The sequence below is a fragment of the Pieris napi genome, chromosome 6, assembly GCF_905475465.1.
Source record: "Pieris napi chromosome 6, ilPieNapi1.2, whole genome shotgun sequence".
In the NCBI taxonomy this organism is placed as follows: Eukaryota; Metazoa; Arthropoda; class Insecta; order Lepidoptera; family Pieridae; genus Pieris; species Pieris napi.
Window position 1 is genome coordinate 12,136,653 of NC_062239.1, and position 21,357 is coordinate 12,158,009.

Sequence of the window (21,357 nt, forward strand, 5' to 3'; positions counted from 1 at the left end):
ATCTCTATATGAACACTTCGTATCTTCACAAAAAGATCATATATTGGTACCCAAGAAATAAGAAAAGAAAACGAGGTAGACAGTTTCGAAGGGAAGACGAAATAAAATCCGTAACTGGGAAAATTTGGACCAGGAAAGCTCAGAACAGACCAGAGTGGAAAGAAATGGAGGAGGCCTTTGCCAAAATTGGGCAAACAGATGAGTTGTCGGTGTCACCGACTCACTTGTGATAATAGTTTAAGTTTAAAGTTATGTAAAATTTTCTATCTGGATAAAGGCTTTTATTATTATTATTAACACTTCACAAAGGCCGGAAACACAATTGTGACCAGTCCAGAAAGCGCATGATGCCTTTTCGCCACCTGTCCTATGAAAAGTGGATTCACAATTTTTACCCTGAATATACACGAAATAAAATACATTTATTGATTACAGTATACGTTTAACGAGATAAATCAATTATTAAATTAGTGTCAAACGGAATCCCAAAAACAAAATACGCAATGCAGTTTATTCAATCGACTGCCATTTGGAAAAAATAGGTCGTGACTTGAACGTATAAAATACAGGTTTTAATAAAGTTTTGTATGAATAATAAGTAAATGTAATTTATTTATGCAGTTTGATAGTTTTCGAGTTACGGAGGGAAAACAAATTATTGAATTTGCATTTCTCATGCCTCAAAATCATGAAATCTGATAAAAGCCAAGAGGCTGGTTGAAGATAGTTGAAGTTTAAAAAAAAATGTAATCCTACACCTAACATAAATTATATATTTAAAAATATACTAAAAATATATCCAAAGATGGAATACATAAATTTACAAAATGCTTAGGGTCACGTGTTAACCTCAGCCACTCAATTCCAGGTACAGTTCCCTATAACGCGGTAACCCTATAACGTATTTTCGTATTACGCGATTTCCGTCACCCCTATAACGCGGAGATTTCTGTAGTGTGAAATTTATAATGATTTATCAAATCCATAATAAGTAGTACCTTTGCTTCAATTGTCTTAAAAAATGTAACTAAATAACTTCATTAAATTCGTAGTTTTTAATGGTTCAACAAAATTGTTTTACAAGAATACTACTACATCGCGATTTCCTATTACGCTGTCAGGGTTATATACTAATAAGTACGCGCAATGTACAAAGTTGGTTCGTTTTAAAAGTTAGATAAAACTAAAATACTTTTACAGTTTAAAAAGTGAGCAAAATTCAGCGGACTGGGTAAATGTACCAATTAATGGTTGCCGGAAAAGTTGGGCCAAATAAAGGTTAAGTAGCAAACTGAATAATTAATGCCAGTTGGTTCGCTAGCGCTTTTCCCCAGCGGGATGCCATTTTAAGTATAAAGTTGAATTTATAATAAAATGAGCCAAGCAAACCTAAATCTGAAAACTGGCATATCTTCGACACAAAAACGAAGATCATTATCAGCTGAAGATAAATGAGTTTGGGAATTTATTCAGATGATTTTACGGTCATCTTTAGTATGGTGTTAAGTCAAAATCATTTATTAAAAAAGGTAACACAATGTACACTTATGAACGTCAAAAAAGAAATAGACATTAAATGCTTCTAATTTTACATTTACTGTCAGTTCTCAAATCAAGGGCGTAGAATGGAAAAGAACTGGCAACAAACTCTCCGCCACTCTTTTTAATCGCCAAGATTTGTTTTACACAACGTTTGTAAGGAGCTGCAACCATTACACCATGTTCCACATAACATCTTAAGTTATAAATAATAATAAAATAAATTAAAAACAAAGATTTGTCCTCTATCAGCAGGGGGCATGGTGAAATAGGAGCACGCACATTCTCGTGGGAACAACACGCAAATACATAGTCGAAATAACTAACATGACTATAATAGCTTATAATATTGATTTAATTACATTCTAAACATTTTCATGAAATATATAAACATATTCTTAAGAATATGGCCATAACCGCGCATCTGCTGTTGTTTACAAATTTACGTCGAACATCCGACCGATATGTGATGGTCGAGTCGGAGTAGGGAATAGAATATAAAAGAACACATGCTCATGGACATTCTTTGTTTAACTTTAGTAGTAGGTATAGTTTTTGTAGAATGTAGTGTGTAGTGAATTGAAAGAAGTGAATCAAGTAAATTATTAGAGTGTTTAATTTCCTACCCTTGTTCTCTCTAGTTATAAAATGGTTTAAAATATTTAAATTCTAATGTATTTAATATTTAAATTCAATTTAAGCATATTATTTAATAAATCTGTATTTGACCAATCAGAAAGCAGTCGGTGTTCGAATCATCATCAAAATCGAATGAGTTTGGTTAAATGATACTAACAACACAGTTATATTTTTTATTCCACACATTAAGCGTGACGGTGAAATTCACGACTAGGAGATAACAATCGGCCAGATTTTGTCTGTTCCATATATTTTTTGCCGACTTTTTGTCGCCAGTGAATACGTGTTGTGTTGTAAAACAATTCTGGTAATAACTAATATTTATTGCGACTGTTAAATTCTATTTTGTGCTTGTATAAATGTGATAGAAGAATATGCGATTTCTGTCTTTATTCCGATTTTCGTAATTTACACGTACACCCCGTCATATATAGTTATTGTTATAAGCTATCTATTCTAAAATACATGACAATTATCGTGATAAATTTTGTGAACAAGCAAGAAACTCTCCGCCACTTTTTAGCCATGTTTTGAGTCATACAAATTGTTTTTAAGGCAGAGCTATAAATATTTGAACTGGAGCAAATCAATCCCAAGGATTAGGATCATTAAAATAATCGTCAAATTTATACGGTAAATGTTTATCTTGAAGCACATTTCACATTTGTTAGGCCCAAGCCTAAACAAATAATAATTATAATTAAAACAGATGAAATCGCATATTATTTTACCAATTATCTATTAAAAAATATTCAAATTAAGCTATTTATTATAATTGTATAAATTGCGCTCTGCACATGGGCAGACTACTACGACAAACCTGGCCGAAAGAATCTTTGCTATTAAGAGGATGCAAGAACTAGTTTTTACTATTGTTAAGAGCCGATCCCCGACGGATAGAAAACGCCTGAAAAGTGTACCACTAGACTATACTTGTCTGAAACTGCCTGAAAACATGTTTCAGTCTCCTGAAAACTAGGGTAACATTCTGTAAATTACCATTCTCTAATATGTGATTAACCCTCTCCTGAAACGGTCAGAAATCACATTTCAGCCTGCTGAAAAGTTCTCTAACTAGTGGAAAAACATTGCAGTCAACCCGTCTTCGTAACACTATATATAGCGAATGTAGCGTATATAGTAAAAACTCTCTCGCATAGTCTACAGCACTACAAATTAAAGCCACTATATTGGCGTAGGGATTTGCTGGTTGCTATGTTTCTTTATTAACCGTGCAGCAATACGATGGACTCACCTACCTTGTTTAAATTGAACATTGTTCCTAGAAATTGCAAAAGACCGCATGCATATATTTTGTATCTCCGATCTAAGATCTGTAGGGTTCTACGCTCCACTAAACGTAATGGCTAGAATGTGCATCGTGCTGGGCCCGAACAATCTTGATATTTTTTCTTTGGTTCTCTCTTAGGTTTTTTTTTATACAGAACTGGACAGATGATTGGCTACCACCTGATGTTAAGTGAGATGTGGCCTATTAGAGGGTTTCTCCAGGAGATGTCTATTTAACCGCCGCTTATAGTACGGGAGGTAGCAACGTTTGAAAAAAAAGAATTTTAGGTCAGCTGATTTTGTGATATGTCTTCCTTCTTGCACTTCCGGTTAGAGTCTGGTCAATCTGGCTGGCGGTAGCGGTTGCGTTCATTAGTGCGCATCCTATCTGTCCAGGTAATAATCCTGGATTTTAAAAGCATTTTAAGAAGCGTAATTTTTAATTTTTCGTTTTTAAATACGTCTACATGACATACTTTTTTTATGGCCAGACATTTTTCACGTTGCTAACTATGTGCCAGACGCGATTTTAAGTTTTATTTTTATAAAAATTTCAAAGCATTTTAGAATGTCTGTAATTTTAATATTATGTTATTTAAATATAAGAAAAACTGAAAATGAATTTGCCAGACATAATTCGATTGTTAAGCCTTGAATTAAAATGAAAAATTATTGCAGTATGATGAAGCATTGCATTTTAAGAAGCGTAATTTTTATTTTTTCCTTTTTAAATACGTCTACCTGACATACTTTTTTTATTGCCAGACATTTTTATGCTCGTACTATAAGCATTATACTGCAATACTTTTTCATTTTAATTCAAGGCTTAGCAATCGAATTAATGTCTGGCAAATTCATTTTCAGTTTTTCTTATATTTAAATAACATAATATTAAAATTACAAACATTCTAAAATGCTTTGAAATTTTTATAAAAATAAAACTTAAAATCGCGTCTGGCACATAGTTAACAATGGGAAAAATGTCTGGCAATAAAAAAAGTATGTCAGGTAGACGTATTTAAAAAGGAAAAATCAAAAATTACGCTTCTTAAAATGCAATGCTTCATCATACTGCAATACTTTATCATTTTAATTCAAGACTTAACAATCGAATTAATGTCTGGCAAATTCATTTTCAGTTTTTCTTATATTTAAATAACATAATATTAAAATTACAGACATTCTAAAATGCTTTGAAATTTTTATAAAAATAAAACTTAAAATCGCGTCTGGCACATAGTTAACAATGGGAAAAATGTCTGGCAATAAAAAAAGTATGTCAGGTAGACGTATTTAAAAAGGAAAAATCAAAAATTACGCTTCTTAAAATGCAATGCTTCATCATACTGCAATACTTTATCATTTTAATTCAAGACTTAACAACCGAATTAATGTCTGGCAAATTCATTTTCAGTTTTTCTTATATTTAAATAACATAATATTAAAATTACAGACATTCTAAAATGCTTTGAAATTTTTATAAAAATAAAACTTAAAATCGCGTCTGGCACATAGTTAGCCACGTGAAAAATGTCTGGCAATAAAAAAAGTATGTCAGGTAGACGTATTTAAAAAGGAAACATCAAAAATTACGCTTCTTAAAATGCAATGCTTCATCATACTGCAATAATTTTTCATTTTAATTCAAGGCTTAACAATCGAATTATGTCTGGCAAATTAATTTTCAGTTTTTCTTATATTTAAATAACATAATATTAAAATTACAGACATTCTAAAATGCTTTGAAATTTTTATAAAAAAAAAAACTTAAAATCGCGTCTGGCACATAGTTAACAATGGGAAAAATGTCTGGCAATAAAAAAAGTATGTCAGGTAGACGTATTTAAAAAGGAAAAATCAAAAATTACGCTTCTTAAAATGCAATGCTTCATCATACTGCAATACTTTATCATTTTAATTCAAGACTTAACAATCGAATTAATGTCTGGCAAATTCATTTTCAGTTTTTCTTATATTTAAATAACATAATATTAAAATTACAGACATTCTAAAATGCTTTGAAATTTTTATAAAAATAAAACTTAAAATCGCGTCTGGCACATAGTTAGCAACGTGAAAAATGTCTGGCCATAAAAAAAGTATGTCAGGTAGACGTATTTAAAAACGAAAAATTAAAAATTACGCTTCTTAAAATGCTTTTAAAATCCAGGATTATTACCTGGACAGATAGGATGCGCACTAATGAACGCAACCGCTACCGCCAGCCAGATTGCCCAGACTCTAACCGGAAGTGCAAGAAGGAAGACATATCACAAAATCAGCTGACCTGAAATTCTTTCTCGAAAACGTTGCTACCTCCCGTACTATTAAGAACACATATTATACTGTCTAAAGAAGGATGGGAGGAGTTCCACTTCCAGCTGTTTTTACGAGAAACGACGAGATTCAGCTGGGAATGTCAATAGCGGAGGGAAACTCAAACGTGCTTCTACGTATAGATGAGCGTTGTACGAAATATTGTCTATGTCTTGTAATTAGGGTTTGGCTTCGTAATCCTTTTGTAATATTTATATTTGTAAACTTATTAATTAGCCTTCACTAGCTCGCTATCATTAGTTCAGGATTTTCTAATAGACACCATCAGCGAGTTAAGAAATTAAATGTGATATCACTGTACGATCGGAGATCTTTAGCCGGTGCTCGTTCTTGTATGAATTGCTAAAAAATATACTGAGCAGTGACCACTTACAGGTCATTAACATAACCCTTACTCATTCCCAAGGCCTAATATCAGCAAAATTTTCCAAATTCCAGCTACAAAAACCAACGCAGGAGTTCAGGCACCTCTCTTTTTAATTCTTCGCGATTATAAAGGATTAAATTTATCCGGAGATGGATATATTCGGTAGTGGGCTTATTAATTTGAAAGAATTGTTTATTGCCTATCTTGTACCTAATCCGCTGTTATGCTGGTTATAATTATATTTCTGCTTAACAAAAATTCTGATATTTTTATTTTATCTTGTATATATTTTTAAAAACCTAAACCTATTCTATATAAAAGAGTATATAACATATACCGTAGATATAGTATTATGTATGATGTGATAAACTTGAATTATATATAAGCATTATGTTTGAGCACGCCTTTTGCACTTATTATCGAGGACACTCTTTTGTTGTATAAATTGTCTTTCCTTTGTTTTTTTCTTATGTGGGGTGTTGTAAGTGAGGTTATAAATAAACAAATAATAATTTAATATAAAGAAATTGGAGCTTATTATGTATTTCAAAAAACCTTCAAGAATATGTTTTATAAAGTCATACTTAAATACCTCGTAGATTGTTTCGTAGCGCGTAATAATTTTTCATCGTAGCAAAGCTAATTGTGTAGCGGTGGCGTAGCCGATCGAACGGAACCTTATTATTCACCTCATTAGTTTTTGAACTAAATATAGTTTTATAACAAATAAATTATAATATATATAATGATTTATCACCGTCAAGGGCCGTGGTGTAGATATATTTCTGTGGTCGTGTAATCAAATCTAGCTGTGCACAAGTGGAATTTATTTCGTTTATTAATTATTTATGTTTATTAATTGTTTATTTTATTGACGTCACTAGTTGGACCACGCTGCATTTTAAGGTTTTTAGGTTCATTGTTCTTATAATAAGTGATTGTATTAATATATTTATACCTAAAATATTTTTTTTTTTCACCGGAAGCCTAAGAATTCTCAAGAACGTTAACCAATAATCTGTGACGGTCAAACCATCAGAAAGTAGTCACGTATAAATCATAAACCACGTTTCAATATAATCTCATGAATCAGACAAGTTTCTGAAATTGTCGAGTTTATGAGCGCAGATGTGCTGAATTGCTTCTCTTCGTATGACGTCATTTCATGACACTTACCAACATACTGTTCGAATAACAATTTATTAGTTTTCAGTACTACAATGTTATATGGGACTAAACATTTGTGTGCTTAATTTAACCCTACGTACATTTCTTTATCTCTGTTGGGCACTGGTATGTACAATTGTTTCGTGTTAAACAGCATTGAAAGCTAGAAAATTAACTTTTAACAGAACCATACCTATAGAAAAACAGATTATATGTCACGATGACGTACAGCTGTAGGGTACATACAGGGTGATTAAAAAGTCGTGGATCAAACGCAAATAGGGGATAGATGAGGTCATCAGCTGCAAAAAATTGTTCTCCGGGAGGTCTCTAAGCTCAACCCCTGCAGAGTTATAATTTATTTTGCGTTTTATAAGAAAATGGATTTTTTTTACTAATTCTTATTAGAATTCGAAAAAAATCTACATCCTGTTTCTTTTTCATAATATCTACTAGATTGGTACTGATGAGTTCTTGAGAAATATCTTAAGTCTTTTATTTTTTTATAAAAAAAATTGTCACTTAGTTGTCATATATTAATAGATGCCTTCAAATTTTTGAAAATAGAATGTTAAGTTCGTATAATATGACGCCACACAATAAAAGCAGTCTAGTAGCTATGCCACAAGTGTTTATCTTGTGAAATACATAAAATTTAACACTCTAGCTTTATTGTTTCCGCTTCTGTATTTCTACTGGATCAATCGTTTTATACTTAAAGGCGGAACACATTGGGCTCGACCTTTCGTCATTTATAACGTAACGTAACGTACGGCAAATCAAGATAGACAAGGACATAGACATAGATATAACCTTTTATTACTAACGAAACACACACAAAAAAGTAATAGTAACAATCAAAATGAAAAATAACAAAAAAATATGAATATGAATATGGACAAGCTGTATAACAATAAAGGCTATTATTATTATTATACGTATAAGTATATAATGTGTGTGTGTTGTGTAACTGGCTCTGGCCCAGCATTATGCTGTGGAGCAGACGTGTTCCACAGCGCTGGTCATTCTGCTAGAGACCACAACAGTAATAAAATAATAGTCTTTATTTTTCTCACAAAACTTACATACATAGTGCAAAAAAAGCAACAGTTATTGGAAGGAAATACTTGTTAGAGACTGATGCCTGTTAAAGGTAAGAGTAACTGTGTTATAGGTCATCCCCCCCCTACCCCTTTCGGATCGCCAGATCTTAACTGTATATTCGTATAAAAAAAATATTATTGTACATGCATAACAGGTTGCAACATTAACAAAATAATACTATATATTGGATTGTTATGTTTAGTTACATGAATAAATAGATAATATTATACTTTTGTATAGAAAAAACATTTGGCAACAACAAAAAAAAGAAAAAAAGTAAAGTATTTCTTTCAAAATTAAATGTAAACAGTGTTTAGTACAATCATTCTTATATAAGTATATATAAATAAATAAATCAGTGGCGCTACAACCTTTTAAGTCCAGGCCTTAGATTTCTATATCTGTTTCATGATAATTGTCAAATAGGCAAGTTGGTTATCAGCCAGTGTATACATACACACACTGTCGATTTTTTTGAGTCTAAATCAAGCCGGTTTTCTCACGATTTCCTTCACCGTTCGAATGTTAAATACGCAATATAGAAAGAAAGTCATTAATGCAAAGGAGATCGAAACGACCTCAGGGATAGCAGTTGCACGCTGAAGCCACTAGGCAACACTGGTCGTCAATACAGTACAATCATTTCTTTATATTCGCGCCATCATTTAGCAGATTGTTTTGACAAAGCTAGCATTCAAAGTGTGATAACCTATTTCCACTCTACTTTGATAAAGAGGACTTTAATCCTTTTAACGACGTATCACACCATCCGTATGTATATCTAAAATCTCTGTTCCAATAAAGGAAGTCAACATAAAATTAGAATATTTTCTTTAATGTATTTATTTAATTTGAGTATCACGTCCACTATTAATCCAGTCAACATGATATTGTTCTCGTTTACGAGATTAATACACATTTATGGACAAATAATACTTTAAAAATGCTATCGAAAAATTGTATGACCGCTATAATATGTATGTATGTATTCATATAATCCTTTTGTACATGTAAATGAAGGCAGAGAAAGACTCATCGTCCTCAAAACTGTACATATAAGGGATACGCTGGATAGAAAAGACAAAAAAGACATATATATTAAATGCTTCTAATTTTACATTTACTGCCAGTTCTCAAATCAAGGGCGTAGAATGGAAGAGAAGAACTGACAAGAAACTCTCCGCCACCCTTTTTAATCGCCAAGTTTTTTATTTACACTATGTTTGTAAGGAGCTGCAACCATTACACCATGTTCCACATGACATCTTAAGTAATTAAAAGTTAATTAATGATAATAAAAATAATAAAAACAAAGATTTGTCTTCTATCAGCAGGAGGCATGGTGAAATAGGGGCACGCACTTACATTCTCGTGGGAATAACACGCAAATACATAGTCGAAATAACTGACATTACCGCATACACGAATTCAAGTCCGACCAGTCACCATAAGTAAGTAGTGTTATTCGATTTGGGACCAATGTGTATCGCCCTTAATAAATCATTGTACGCCCAAAGGAAATCGTTTTGTTTACATCGAATGTTATTACATTTCTAAACGTATTTTATTATCTTAATATTATCACATCATAAAGTGTTTGTTATTCTGTGTAGAACGTAACTTTTAGTTAGAACCTTGTGTAATTGAATAAAGGGAATAATACGTAGTATGTATTCAAGTACTACAATTAATACAGGTTCACTGTCCACAGACCATATTAGGTCTGTACACGTTCAGCCCACATGTGGTCTACTTGCAGGTACAACTTCTAGGTTTTTTGGAGTTTGGACGTACGAGGATAGTTGTGTATATGGCGCGGACTTGGAAAGACAATCTAAAAAAGTGCTGGGATATACGGCAAAACTTTTTTTTCTAGTGGGGTGAGATGGAACAATGTGTCAAAATTTGTTAGTATTTTTCATAAACACACAACTGGACGTGAGAGGTATTTCCACTTTCATGTTTAGACAGTGAACCTGTAAACGTAAATAGTAATAATAATAATAATTAATACTTGAATTAAAAAACTTTAATGCAGGCATTTCATCGCTTTATTGTGATTATTCGTAAACCTTTAATTAGCGCCTGTGCCCTTGAACCACACGGCCCAAGAGTCTCTACTCCAAATGGAACAATAAATAAGGTTATATTAAATTATTATTATATTTAATAGTACACGACCTCCGAACGATTGAAGGTCTCCTCCAAATTCTTTCACCTATCTCTTATCTTCTCTACTATTTTCCAATTTTATCAAAATTCCATTTACAAAATTTATGTAGGTACTTTTCATGGTCAACTAGGACGGAAATTTTAGGCCTTGTTCCAAAAACTAATTCACGGATTCACAGAAATGCATATAACATTTTGAACAAATATAACGCTTTTCCATAGTTTTGTTTTTTATCTATTAAATATCTAATAATGAAATTTAACGAGAACGTAGACAAGAACTAATAAATCAAGAACTACATTTACACCGCGTTACTTAGAAAGTCGTTTATAACAAAATGTCATCTAGAGGTTGTCGACAAAATTAATGTTTAAAACTGTCCAAGTTCTAGAAATTGTTGTCAGTTCTTTGTTTATTAAATTCTTAGCCTGTGGAGTTCGGATAAATGACATTCTTAGAAAGGTTCTCAACTCAACCGCTGTTCGGATTAATACTACATTTTAATACCCTCTTCGTCTTCACTGTCATTGCATAATACTCTTTATCTAATATCAGCCCTGCGATTCTGTAACTCACTTTTCGAACTCACACAGCGGTTTTACTACAAACTTAAACAATAAACTACAAGCTCCCACCTTTTCAGAATGCCAAATCATAAAATGACTGCTTCACGACTGATTTGAGAGCGACCGCCGATGCGAAAACCGCTGTGTGAGTTCGAAAAGTGAGTTACAGAATCGCAGGGCTGTTACTGAAGAAACAAATCCAAAGCTCAAATATTCTATAATGGCATATTTTTCACATCATAAAATTGATAAAATCATCACAACTAAATAACGTAACTAAAAATCAAGATGGGGCTTCATTGAGAAATGCTAATCGCAGCCTATCATAGCTTTGTTGTTGAGTAATCCCACAACGAAAGTCATCGCGTTAGGTTCATTTTCACGTGTTACAAGAGTTTTAGATTTGCAGCCAATTCCCAAAAACAAATGACAAAGGATCGGACAACTAAGGTAAAGAAAGAAAAAGTCAAGGAAAAAAGATGATTGCCTCATTCTTAGGTCTGAAAAGTCGCGACAGTTGTGCTAGAAGATGGAAGGACAGTTACTGCAGACTGGTATGTCAATCGCTGTTTCCTGTTGTCTTGGAAATTCGACAGCAGCGCCCTCGAAGCAGGATGCTCCTTCACCACGACAATGCTTCAGCGCACTCCGCAATACGGACTGTTGAATATTTGACTATGGCAGTTGTCGAGATAATGTGTCATCCGCCATACAGTTCTGACCAGGCGCTCTGCGACTTTCATTTATTCCCAAGAACTAAAGATAAAATTCGAGGTATTCGCTGTACGAGCCCTGAAGATGCGGTAAAAGCGTACGAAAATGCCATAGAAGACACCCCTAAGGAAGAATGGGCCTACTGCTTTTCTCAGTGGTTCCATCGAATGCGACGATGTGTAGAGAGGAACGGAGATTACTTCGAAAAACAATAAAAGTATTTGCAACTTTCTACATTAAGCCGTTTTTCATTTTCTAAACATTTTCAGTGTTACCTAGGTGCCATTATGGTACTTTTCGTATTAAAGCATCAAAAATTACTGTTTACGTTCGATTTATATCATAATGTATTAACAACTTAAGTGTATTTTCCTGTGAGTATCCTTTATCGACCAACACCTGAGTCGAGGGCTCTTAGGAAAGGTAAGACGGCTTTTAAGCCGAATTAAATTTAGTTCGATTTTATATATTGCAGCCAGCCATAATAATGAAGACTTTGAAATAAATAATATCAGGAGTAACTATATTAACACTAAAGCCCACGATTTTTGTCTATTTGTATTGCGATCCAAACAATTGTTTATATTTTGAATTGTTTTCCACTGTCCAATTGAAGAAATAATCCAGTAAGTACTAAAAAATGAAACGAACTGAATAGGAATTCGAATTATTTCAGTTCGTTAATTTTATAGTTATTATAGTCCGTTGTCGTAAATAAAAACCTTTTACGTAAGTTTGTATAAAGATAAGGCACACGTGTCTGTTTTTATTATAATCGCTTACTCAACTATAGCAAAAATATATGTACCTACTGTAAAATGTAAAAATATTTTGTATACAGGGTGGCCAAAAAGTCGTGGATCAAACGCAAATAGGGGATAGATGAGGTCATCAGCGGCAAAAAATTGTTCTACGGGAGGTCTCTAAGGTCAACCCCTGCAGAGTTATGATTTATTTTGGTTTTTATATGAAAATTGCCTTTTTTTACTAATTCTTATTATAATTCTAAAAAATCTACATCCTGTATCTTTTTCATAATATCTACTAGATTGGTACTGATGAGTTCTTGCGTTAGACATACTATTTATAGTTGTTTATTGAGTGTATTGAAGATAATATTAAGTTATACGATATAATTATTTTTCAAATCAAAACTTTTTGTTTATTTCGGACCCCACTGTGAAAAAAAATTACTCTACCGAAAAGTGACCCTGCATTATAAGTTTTGGCGTATTTAATATGGATTCTGAAAAGGTATTACACATGGCCATAAGTCGCTCTAATATCTTTCTAGGACGAAAAAACAACAACGATTCGGACTTATGATAGATTATTTACCTACCTGTGACCAGTACTGTGTGAATCGGACTAGATTTAAAAAATTGGACAGAGGCTGGAGGGTTACGTAGGAATTTGATTAGACGGTGCAGATTTAGTATTATGGTCAGAGTCAGGAATTTTGAGCATATTTTATTGTAAAATATTTGGTTTCCTACAAACAACCATTGAGAAATAATTGTTTTAATACAATTATTATTTCACAATCGTTGTTTGTAATTCTTTCTAGAAAGATATTAGAGCGACTCATGGCCACGTGTAATACCTTTTCAGAATCCCTATTAAATGCGCCAAAACTTGTAGTACAGGGACACTTTTCGGTGGAGTAATTTTTTTTTCACAGTGGGGTCCAAAGTAAAGAAAAATTTATGATTTGAAAAAATGTTGTATCGTATCACTTAATATTATCTTGAATACACTCAATAAACAACAATAAATAGTATGTCTAACGCAAGAACTCATCAGTACCAATCTAGTGGATATTATGAGAAAGATACAGGATGATGATATTTTCGAGTTTTAAGAAGAATTAGTAAAAAAAAGGCAATTTTCATATAAAAACCAAAATAAATCATAACTCTGCAGGGGTTGACCTTAGAGACCTCCCGTAGAACAATTTTTTGCCGCTGATGACCTCATCTATCCCCTATTTGCGTTTGATCCACGACTTTTTGGCCACCCTGTATATATATTTGATGGCCCACCCATGTTGTTTGCAATTCTTCCTAGAAAGATATTAGAACGACTCATGGCCATGTGTAATACCTTTACAGAATCCCTAATAAATGTGCCAAAACTACAGGGACTACAGGGTAACTTTTCGGTACAGTATTTTTTTTTTTTCACATTGTGTCCAAAGTAAACAAAAAGTTATGATTTGAAAAAAATATATATCGTATAACTTAATATTATCTTCAATACACTCAATAAACAACTATAAATAGTATGTCTAACGCAAGGACTCATCAGTACCAATCTAGTGGATATTATGAAAAAGATGTAGATTTTTCGAATTTTAATAAGAATTAGTAAAAAAAAACAATTTATTAACAAAATAAATTATAACCCTGCAGGGATTGAGCTTAGGGACCTCCCGTAGAACATTTTTTTGCAGCTGATGACCTCATCTATCCCCTAGTTGCGTTTGATCCACGACTTTTAGACCTGTATATATATATAGGTACACACATATATATATATATATATGTGTGAGCAGTGTTGGCAGTGTTGGCTATACCAAAGTGCTTTATTTCTATGTGCGCATTTAAAATTCGCTCAAACGGTTAACGACCATATCCCGAGGAAACCGGATTGCCTTATACCCATAAAGTCGATGGCGTATGTCAGGCACAGAAGGCTGATTGACAAATTATTATGAAATAGATACAGAAACTGAGTCCCAGGCCTAAAAAGGTTGTATCTCCACTGATATATAGCTGGTGTGTATAATTGTATATCCTTTAATAACCTTGGTATGTGTATATAATCTTTTGTCCTCTCCGAAATAATATGTTGTTGCCGTGGCTCAGAAGATATGAGGATAAATCTATTTTTTCATTACTGTTTAAGCTGATATAATTCATATGAATAACGAGCTTACGTTCGACGCATTGAATGTACGCATGGAATATGGGGCATTTCATTATTTTGTTGTATTTATAAGTCCTAAAACAACATATATGCTTGAAATATACAAGAAAATATGACTTCAATTATATTAGAACATAAATATTTCAAATTAAAGTTAAGTTCGGTGGCGTTTGTTGTATGGATATATAAAAATACTAGCAGACCGGTCAAGCGTTGCTGTGGCTAAGGTTTTTGTTATATTACATAGTAGCAAACTATTTAAGGGAAACGGTAGGAGAACACGAGTCATGGGGACCACCATGATTTTTTGGTGGTTATGCCATTAAATTGTAGCTTATGTGAAACGTTGGTACTTTCAACACAGCGCCATCTGTTAGAATTGTGACTATCAAATAATAAACAAATATTTTGGAATAAAATGATATTGCGGGTATAAATTGAGATGTAAACTATCCTATCTTTTAAGTTGGATCAATCTGCACACGGTGTGCAAATTTGATTGAAATCGGCTCGGTAGTTTAGTAGTCCATAGCGGACAAACAACGTGACACGTAATTTATATATATTAAGAAGATGTTAAATGAAACACTTTGTTTGGAGCTAGGTAACAAATGGCTTTAATTGTTTAAAACATGAGCTTCCAACAATTATTGTTGTTGGAACATTACAAGTTACAACATTCATTTACACGAGACTTCATTAACGTAATCTAAAAGAAAAAACAATAACTAACCTTAAAATATAATAACTAAAATATATTATTAAAAGGAGTCCCTTTAGGCAAGGTTCCGAAGATACTGGCAGCGTTCCCCCTTTGAATCGCTAGACTAATTCTTTGTCCGAGGTAGCTGCCAGCTCTTCGGTCTCCTGTGATGTCAAACCTTTTTGCTATATCCTTAAGAAGCCATATAGCGTTCGGAGCCTAGACCCCTGTATTTGCATCCTTAATATATTTCCTAAAGCACAATTTACGGCGACCGTTTAATACAACTTTTGTTGCCATAATCTAGATCTATTTTCTACTAAATATCACAAAGCCGTTGTTCTCATAAAGCACTAGAACGCTGTTAATATGCAATATTCCAAAGTGGTAACCCAGCTCGTATGGGTGAGTGCCAAGCTTGATCAAGTGTTTAATTATCTAGCTATTGAGAATATTATAATTCAAAATTCCGTTTCAAATATATTCATGGGATTTTTTGCTTTTCATATTTAGTTGTTTTTTCTTCAACATGTCACAGGTTACTAGAAACCCCAGCTGGTGCCTGTGGCATTCAACTTTGGGGCTGTACAGCGGAGAGCAATTTGGAAATAATACAACTGGAAACAAAATGCTTCGGAATATTCCATCTATCTATCAAAATACGTTTATTCAGTTTAAATGCGTCTTTAGGGCATGCTTATGAATGTCAAAAACGTTTACAAAATTCGCGATAGAGCAATCTACGCCATCCGTTCGCAAAACTACCAAGAGACCTTGATCTGAGAAGAACGGGCAAGAAACTCCCCTTATATTTACCGGAGGGTAGAGGGAGCTCTATATTACAATTATTCAAAGGAAAATGTCATAAACCACAACGTCATCAAAGTTACATAAGTAAAAAAAAAATATAAAAACCTTTACGTGATTTACCACATTCAGCATTACACACGTATTCACAACACTTCAAAGATAACAATAATTGTTACTATTGCTAAAAAATAAATAAATTATTCATTTTTTCTTTAAAATATTAAGTTGTAGTTTGTTTAATTTTTAATTCCAGTTTTTATTTATACTGTACTTAATTGACTTATGTTTTTTTGTTTCATATATTTTGTTTATAAATGTAATCTGTTTTTGCTTTGTATATTGTCTAAGTGTTTTTTTTATAATGTGTATGTGTAGCTGTAAGATTACTTATAAATAAATTAAATAAAGGAAATTACCATGAAACAGATACAGAAATCTGAAGCCCAGACCCAAAATGTTATAAGCGCCACTGGTTTTTTTTTTAATCATATTATAAGATTTGTTTAAAGAACGATGTAGTATGGAATCTCATGAATTTTTTTCATCATAATTTCTTTCACAATCAAAAAATTTATTAGATTTTATTAAAAAAAACTATCAAGTCCCAATATACTTTAATCACGTCCAGCCTGGTCGGTGCTCGACTCTTTTATTGAACCCTAATCAAAATGCCTTTTCAGAAGGCAATTTCATGGAAATACTATGTTAATGGATCAAACAAAATTGAGTAAAGATATCGATAGGAACGCAACCCATAATAATTACAATTACTAACCTAACATTGTTTCTGGAAAGCCTTTTTTACGCTTATAAAAGAAAATAATTATTTCTATTACTTTTTTCTTAATAAATATAACACAGTAAAAATAAAAGTACTAAATAATTAATGAAATAAGCGTGGTCGATATAAAAATTCATACATACATTCATAGATTAACTGTTTAAACTAATTATGACTGTTTTAATTCTCTTATAGAATGCGATATACGTAAACACAAGGAAGAAAAATACATTTAAATAAAATAAAATTAACCGACATAGTAATAATAATAAATAAAATTTAATAAATAGAAAACAAAAACAAATTAAAAAGTTTGGGATCAGTGGCAGAGCACTTTCAATGCGGGCATTTTCTCGCTTTATTGCGACACTTATTCGTTCAGCGAGAAAAGCGCAATTTACATTTTAACTAAATAATTTGTATCTTCGTAAAGTAATAAAAAAACCAGTTCTAGTTTGGTTCAAACTCTCTCAACCTAATCTATATATAACATAATTAAATGTAAATAAACAAAAGACAATATTTAAAAAAATATAGTCAGTGTTTATTTTGATCATATTGCATCTTTGAAATGCCTTAACAAGGGTCAGGTCGATGTGGGTCAAGTTGACATTTCCCACTCTTTCTTTGAGACTCGACTTCACTGGAGTTGTATGTCGGAAAGTCAATCAAATTTTACGGTCAGATTTTTATTAAATTATACCTTATTTACAAAAACACTCATATATTGCTAGGTACAATAAGAAAAATATTAGTTTTAATATGCAGGCATTTCCTGTCAAACAGAAGGAAAGAACACATCAAATCAATAAATTATAGTAATAAATAAATTTGTTCATGTTTTATTTTTCCTTCAAAGTCAAAATTTAAATCTAATATAATAAACACTTTGGTGATAATGCATCAACTTAAAAACTACTCTACAGATTGTAATTCTTTCTAAGCATCCGTGTGTAAATGATGGTTGAAAGTCTTGTGGTGATCTTAATTGGTTGACAATTGACGTTCTTTTAGCTAATGAATAGCTATTCAAGGTATTCGCAACATTCTCCCCCACCACTCGAATGCCAAAAATTTGGAAAATACCAAAGTTCTAAAGAGCCTATACTACATATCTCGTAATTATAAAAGAATGTATTTCGTGTATATATATATACGATCAATATCGTAATTATAAAAAAAAACAGTCGTGGGAACAGTCAGTCTCGTGACCTAGCCCTAAGTATATATTAAATATGGACATTGACAGATGACAGCTGACATATGGAATTTCCCTCTAACTTTGTGAGTGCCGCAATAGTTTAATAGATAAAAATAATTACTATGGGATTGCAACCGTTGTTGAATGTTTAATACTGAATATTAATTAATTTAAATTGACGCAATTAACAGTCAAAGTTTATAATAAAGCTTATAATCGTCGGTACATCAGACGTACGGTATCTGAGCTATAAAGATTATAGCCAACATCACGAGTTTGACGAATTATTTAAAATTACGCGTGTGATATATACTTTTATTACTGACGTCTTGAAATTTTGAACAGGCGTTGTAAAGATTTCGTACAAACATTTCAAGTTTGCGTATTAAATAATCATTTATAATTATAAATAATTGTTTTATTAGAACAACTGACATTTAGCCACTTCTTGTGACATCAAATCCGCAGGTAATTGCTGTAATTTTTACTGATTCTGATTTAACATTACTTTACACATTTACGTAATTCTTGACATTTCTGATGATTATCCTGACATTTTAATAAATAATTAATTTTTTGGATATGATACAGAATGTTTTTTGTAATTTTGTATTGGAGATGACCAAAAATATATCTATGTAGCCAGTTTACTAGTTCATTCAATACTAAATAATTTTAGCGTTCAATAAAACGCGGGAATTGTACTGATCGAAGCAAACCCGCTTGTTTATCAATCACAGAACTCCGTAATGTACTTCTGTTTGTTTTTACAAATGATCAAAGTATTGTTTCCGAGCTAATGGAATTCGAAGTTCGAAAAGTTAATTCTGGTCGTTGTTAAAGATTAATGGATTTTTACGATAAATAAATGCGATAATTGTATTAAATAAAATATGCAAACGTTTTATTTATTTGCACAATAACGATACGCATGTAGACACTAAAATGACAGTTGTATGATGACAATAAGGACAGCACAGACTACAAAAAAACATTAAATTTGTAATTGGAATTGCACGTAATAAATAAAATAACACGTAGAATGCGACATCTAGACTTAGACTTAAGCTTAGGTTTCCTAGAAAAGCGGCGGCATAATCCAAAAAAACAATCACTTTCGCTCGTCCAAGTAACGTTTCCACACATTGTACGTTGAACTAATGTTTATCACCGCTATGACGGCCGTCATGCAAATGACAGCACCGCTATTTGACGTTGCGGTGACACTCAACGTTCTCTAGAGGTTATTTATTGACAACGTATGGGTGACGTCACCCAACGTTACATTACGGCCGTTAGATAACGGCACCGCTATTCTAGAAAAACTTAAGCTTTAGAGTCTATGCCTACAGCACAATGTCATGCGACGCGCGCTATGGAAGTATTTCTCTTCACTTGACATTTTTGGAAATCAGAAAAGGACAAGTTCAAAGGTTAAGTTTATCTTTAGTAATCTCTTCTTTAAAAAAATTTTTTTTTGAACATTCATTGTATTCAAATTGGTCCAAACTGCAAAATAAATAACGATACTTGGCTAAATCCCCAGACATTTAGAAGCTAAGATCTATATTCATACATATGAAGACAATATGTTTTATTTGTTAATTTTATTACATTTTGTCGTACAGAATAAAACGATCGCTCATACAATTTCAGCTGTCTGCTTTGTACTTTGTCTCAAAGTGAATACGTTTGACAATGTCACTCACTTTTATAGCGTGTTCATTTTTACGTGATTATTTTTCCGACCCAAATATCGGCCAATAGAATTGCACCATTCGACGTCACGTGGTACAACCTACATGGTATTATACTGAAAATTTTTTGTGAAAATTTTCTCTGGTCGTTGCTTCAAGAAAAGTATTAAGTAGGTGTTTTATTCATTATGAAATTCTTATTTGTTAACTGTACATTTCGTCTCATGGTGCAATTCTATTGGCCGACATTTGGGTCGGAAAAATAATCCCCCGAATACCACACGAGCTTCAAAATTATCGGGCATTTCCCGATAAAAAAAATACCCGATAATTTTGAAGCTCTTGTGGTATTATAAGTGAAAATTCGTGTCTGTATCTTTTAAATTACGTTTTCATTTTTTCACACGACTGAATCTGTATCCAGCCATTTCCCCTGCCTTCTCTCAGACTGATGGTGACGTTATAAAACCTATAGCAGCTATTCTAAAAAATAATGTGAAAAACTCTTTTCTTTTATTCTTCTATTTTCTGCCAGATACATGGAAACGTGGTTGCTACGTATATATTTCATTAGCAAAATTTTTCATAGGGACAGAAGGCTCATCTTTTGTTAGGAACACTGACGCCCCGAGAGCACCACCAGCAGATATAGTCTTTAAAATATATTATCTCTATATATATATATAAAATTCTCGTATCACAATGTTCGTTCCCATACTCCTCCGAAACGGCTCGACCAATTCCTACGATTTTTTTATGCATATTCAGTAAGTCTGAGAATCGGCTACTATTTATCTTTCAATCCCAAAAAATATTTTTTTTTTAATTTTTGTTTTTATTTTTTTTATGATACATCATACGAAAATACATACAACACTTAATTTTCACACCTCTATGATCAACCCCTTTTTTATTATAGATAGTTATTTTTGTTGAAAAATGTTTTCTAGAAATATGTAATACGTATATACAGGGCAAAACATCGGTTGCCGGGTCAGCTAGTATATGTATAATAATAACTCACCGGAAATCCAGGTCCCATTCCATCTAACAGGCACTAGCTCGTCCGTAACCAGGTCCTGTATCTTCAACCTTCTGCCCTTCACCCTAGGTCCTTCATCGGGTGGGGTCAGAAGCACCACGGAAGTCACGATCAGGGCCAGCACCAGTACTATGACGAGTAGGGCAATGAGAATACCACGCCAGTTTCGTTGGTTGGGGCTGCCTACCACCAACTTCTGGAACAAAGATTAAATGAAGAATCGATATTTGTATTTCAATTTCAAAGAGAAGGTAAATGTATGACTTTGATTAGTGCCAGTATCTTATAGAAACCGGTTC

At 32.6% G+C, this 21,357-nt stretch overlaps 1 protein-coding gene across 2 annotated transcripts in view; it reads right to left on the reverse strand.

The window, feature by feature from the left end:
* Nucleotides 1-21,357, reverse strand: part of LOC125050348 (dipeptidyl aminopeptidase-like protein 6) — a 142,052-nt gene that overhangs the window by 56,122 nt on the left and 64,573 nt on the right. Inside the window, exon 3 of one of the 2 annotated variants that reach the window (XM_047650118.1) lies at nt 21,041-21,251. In XM_047650118.1, coding sequence (XP_047506074.1) covers nt 21,041-21,251 — 211 coding nt within the window. Of the gene's footprint in view, nt 1-21,040; nt 21,255-21,357 lie in introns of both variants that reach the window. The other variant, XM_047650117.1, reaches the window with a different exon arrangement.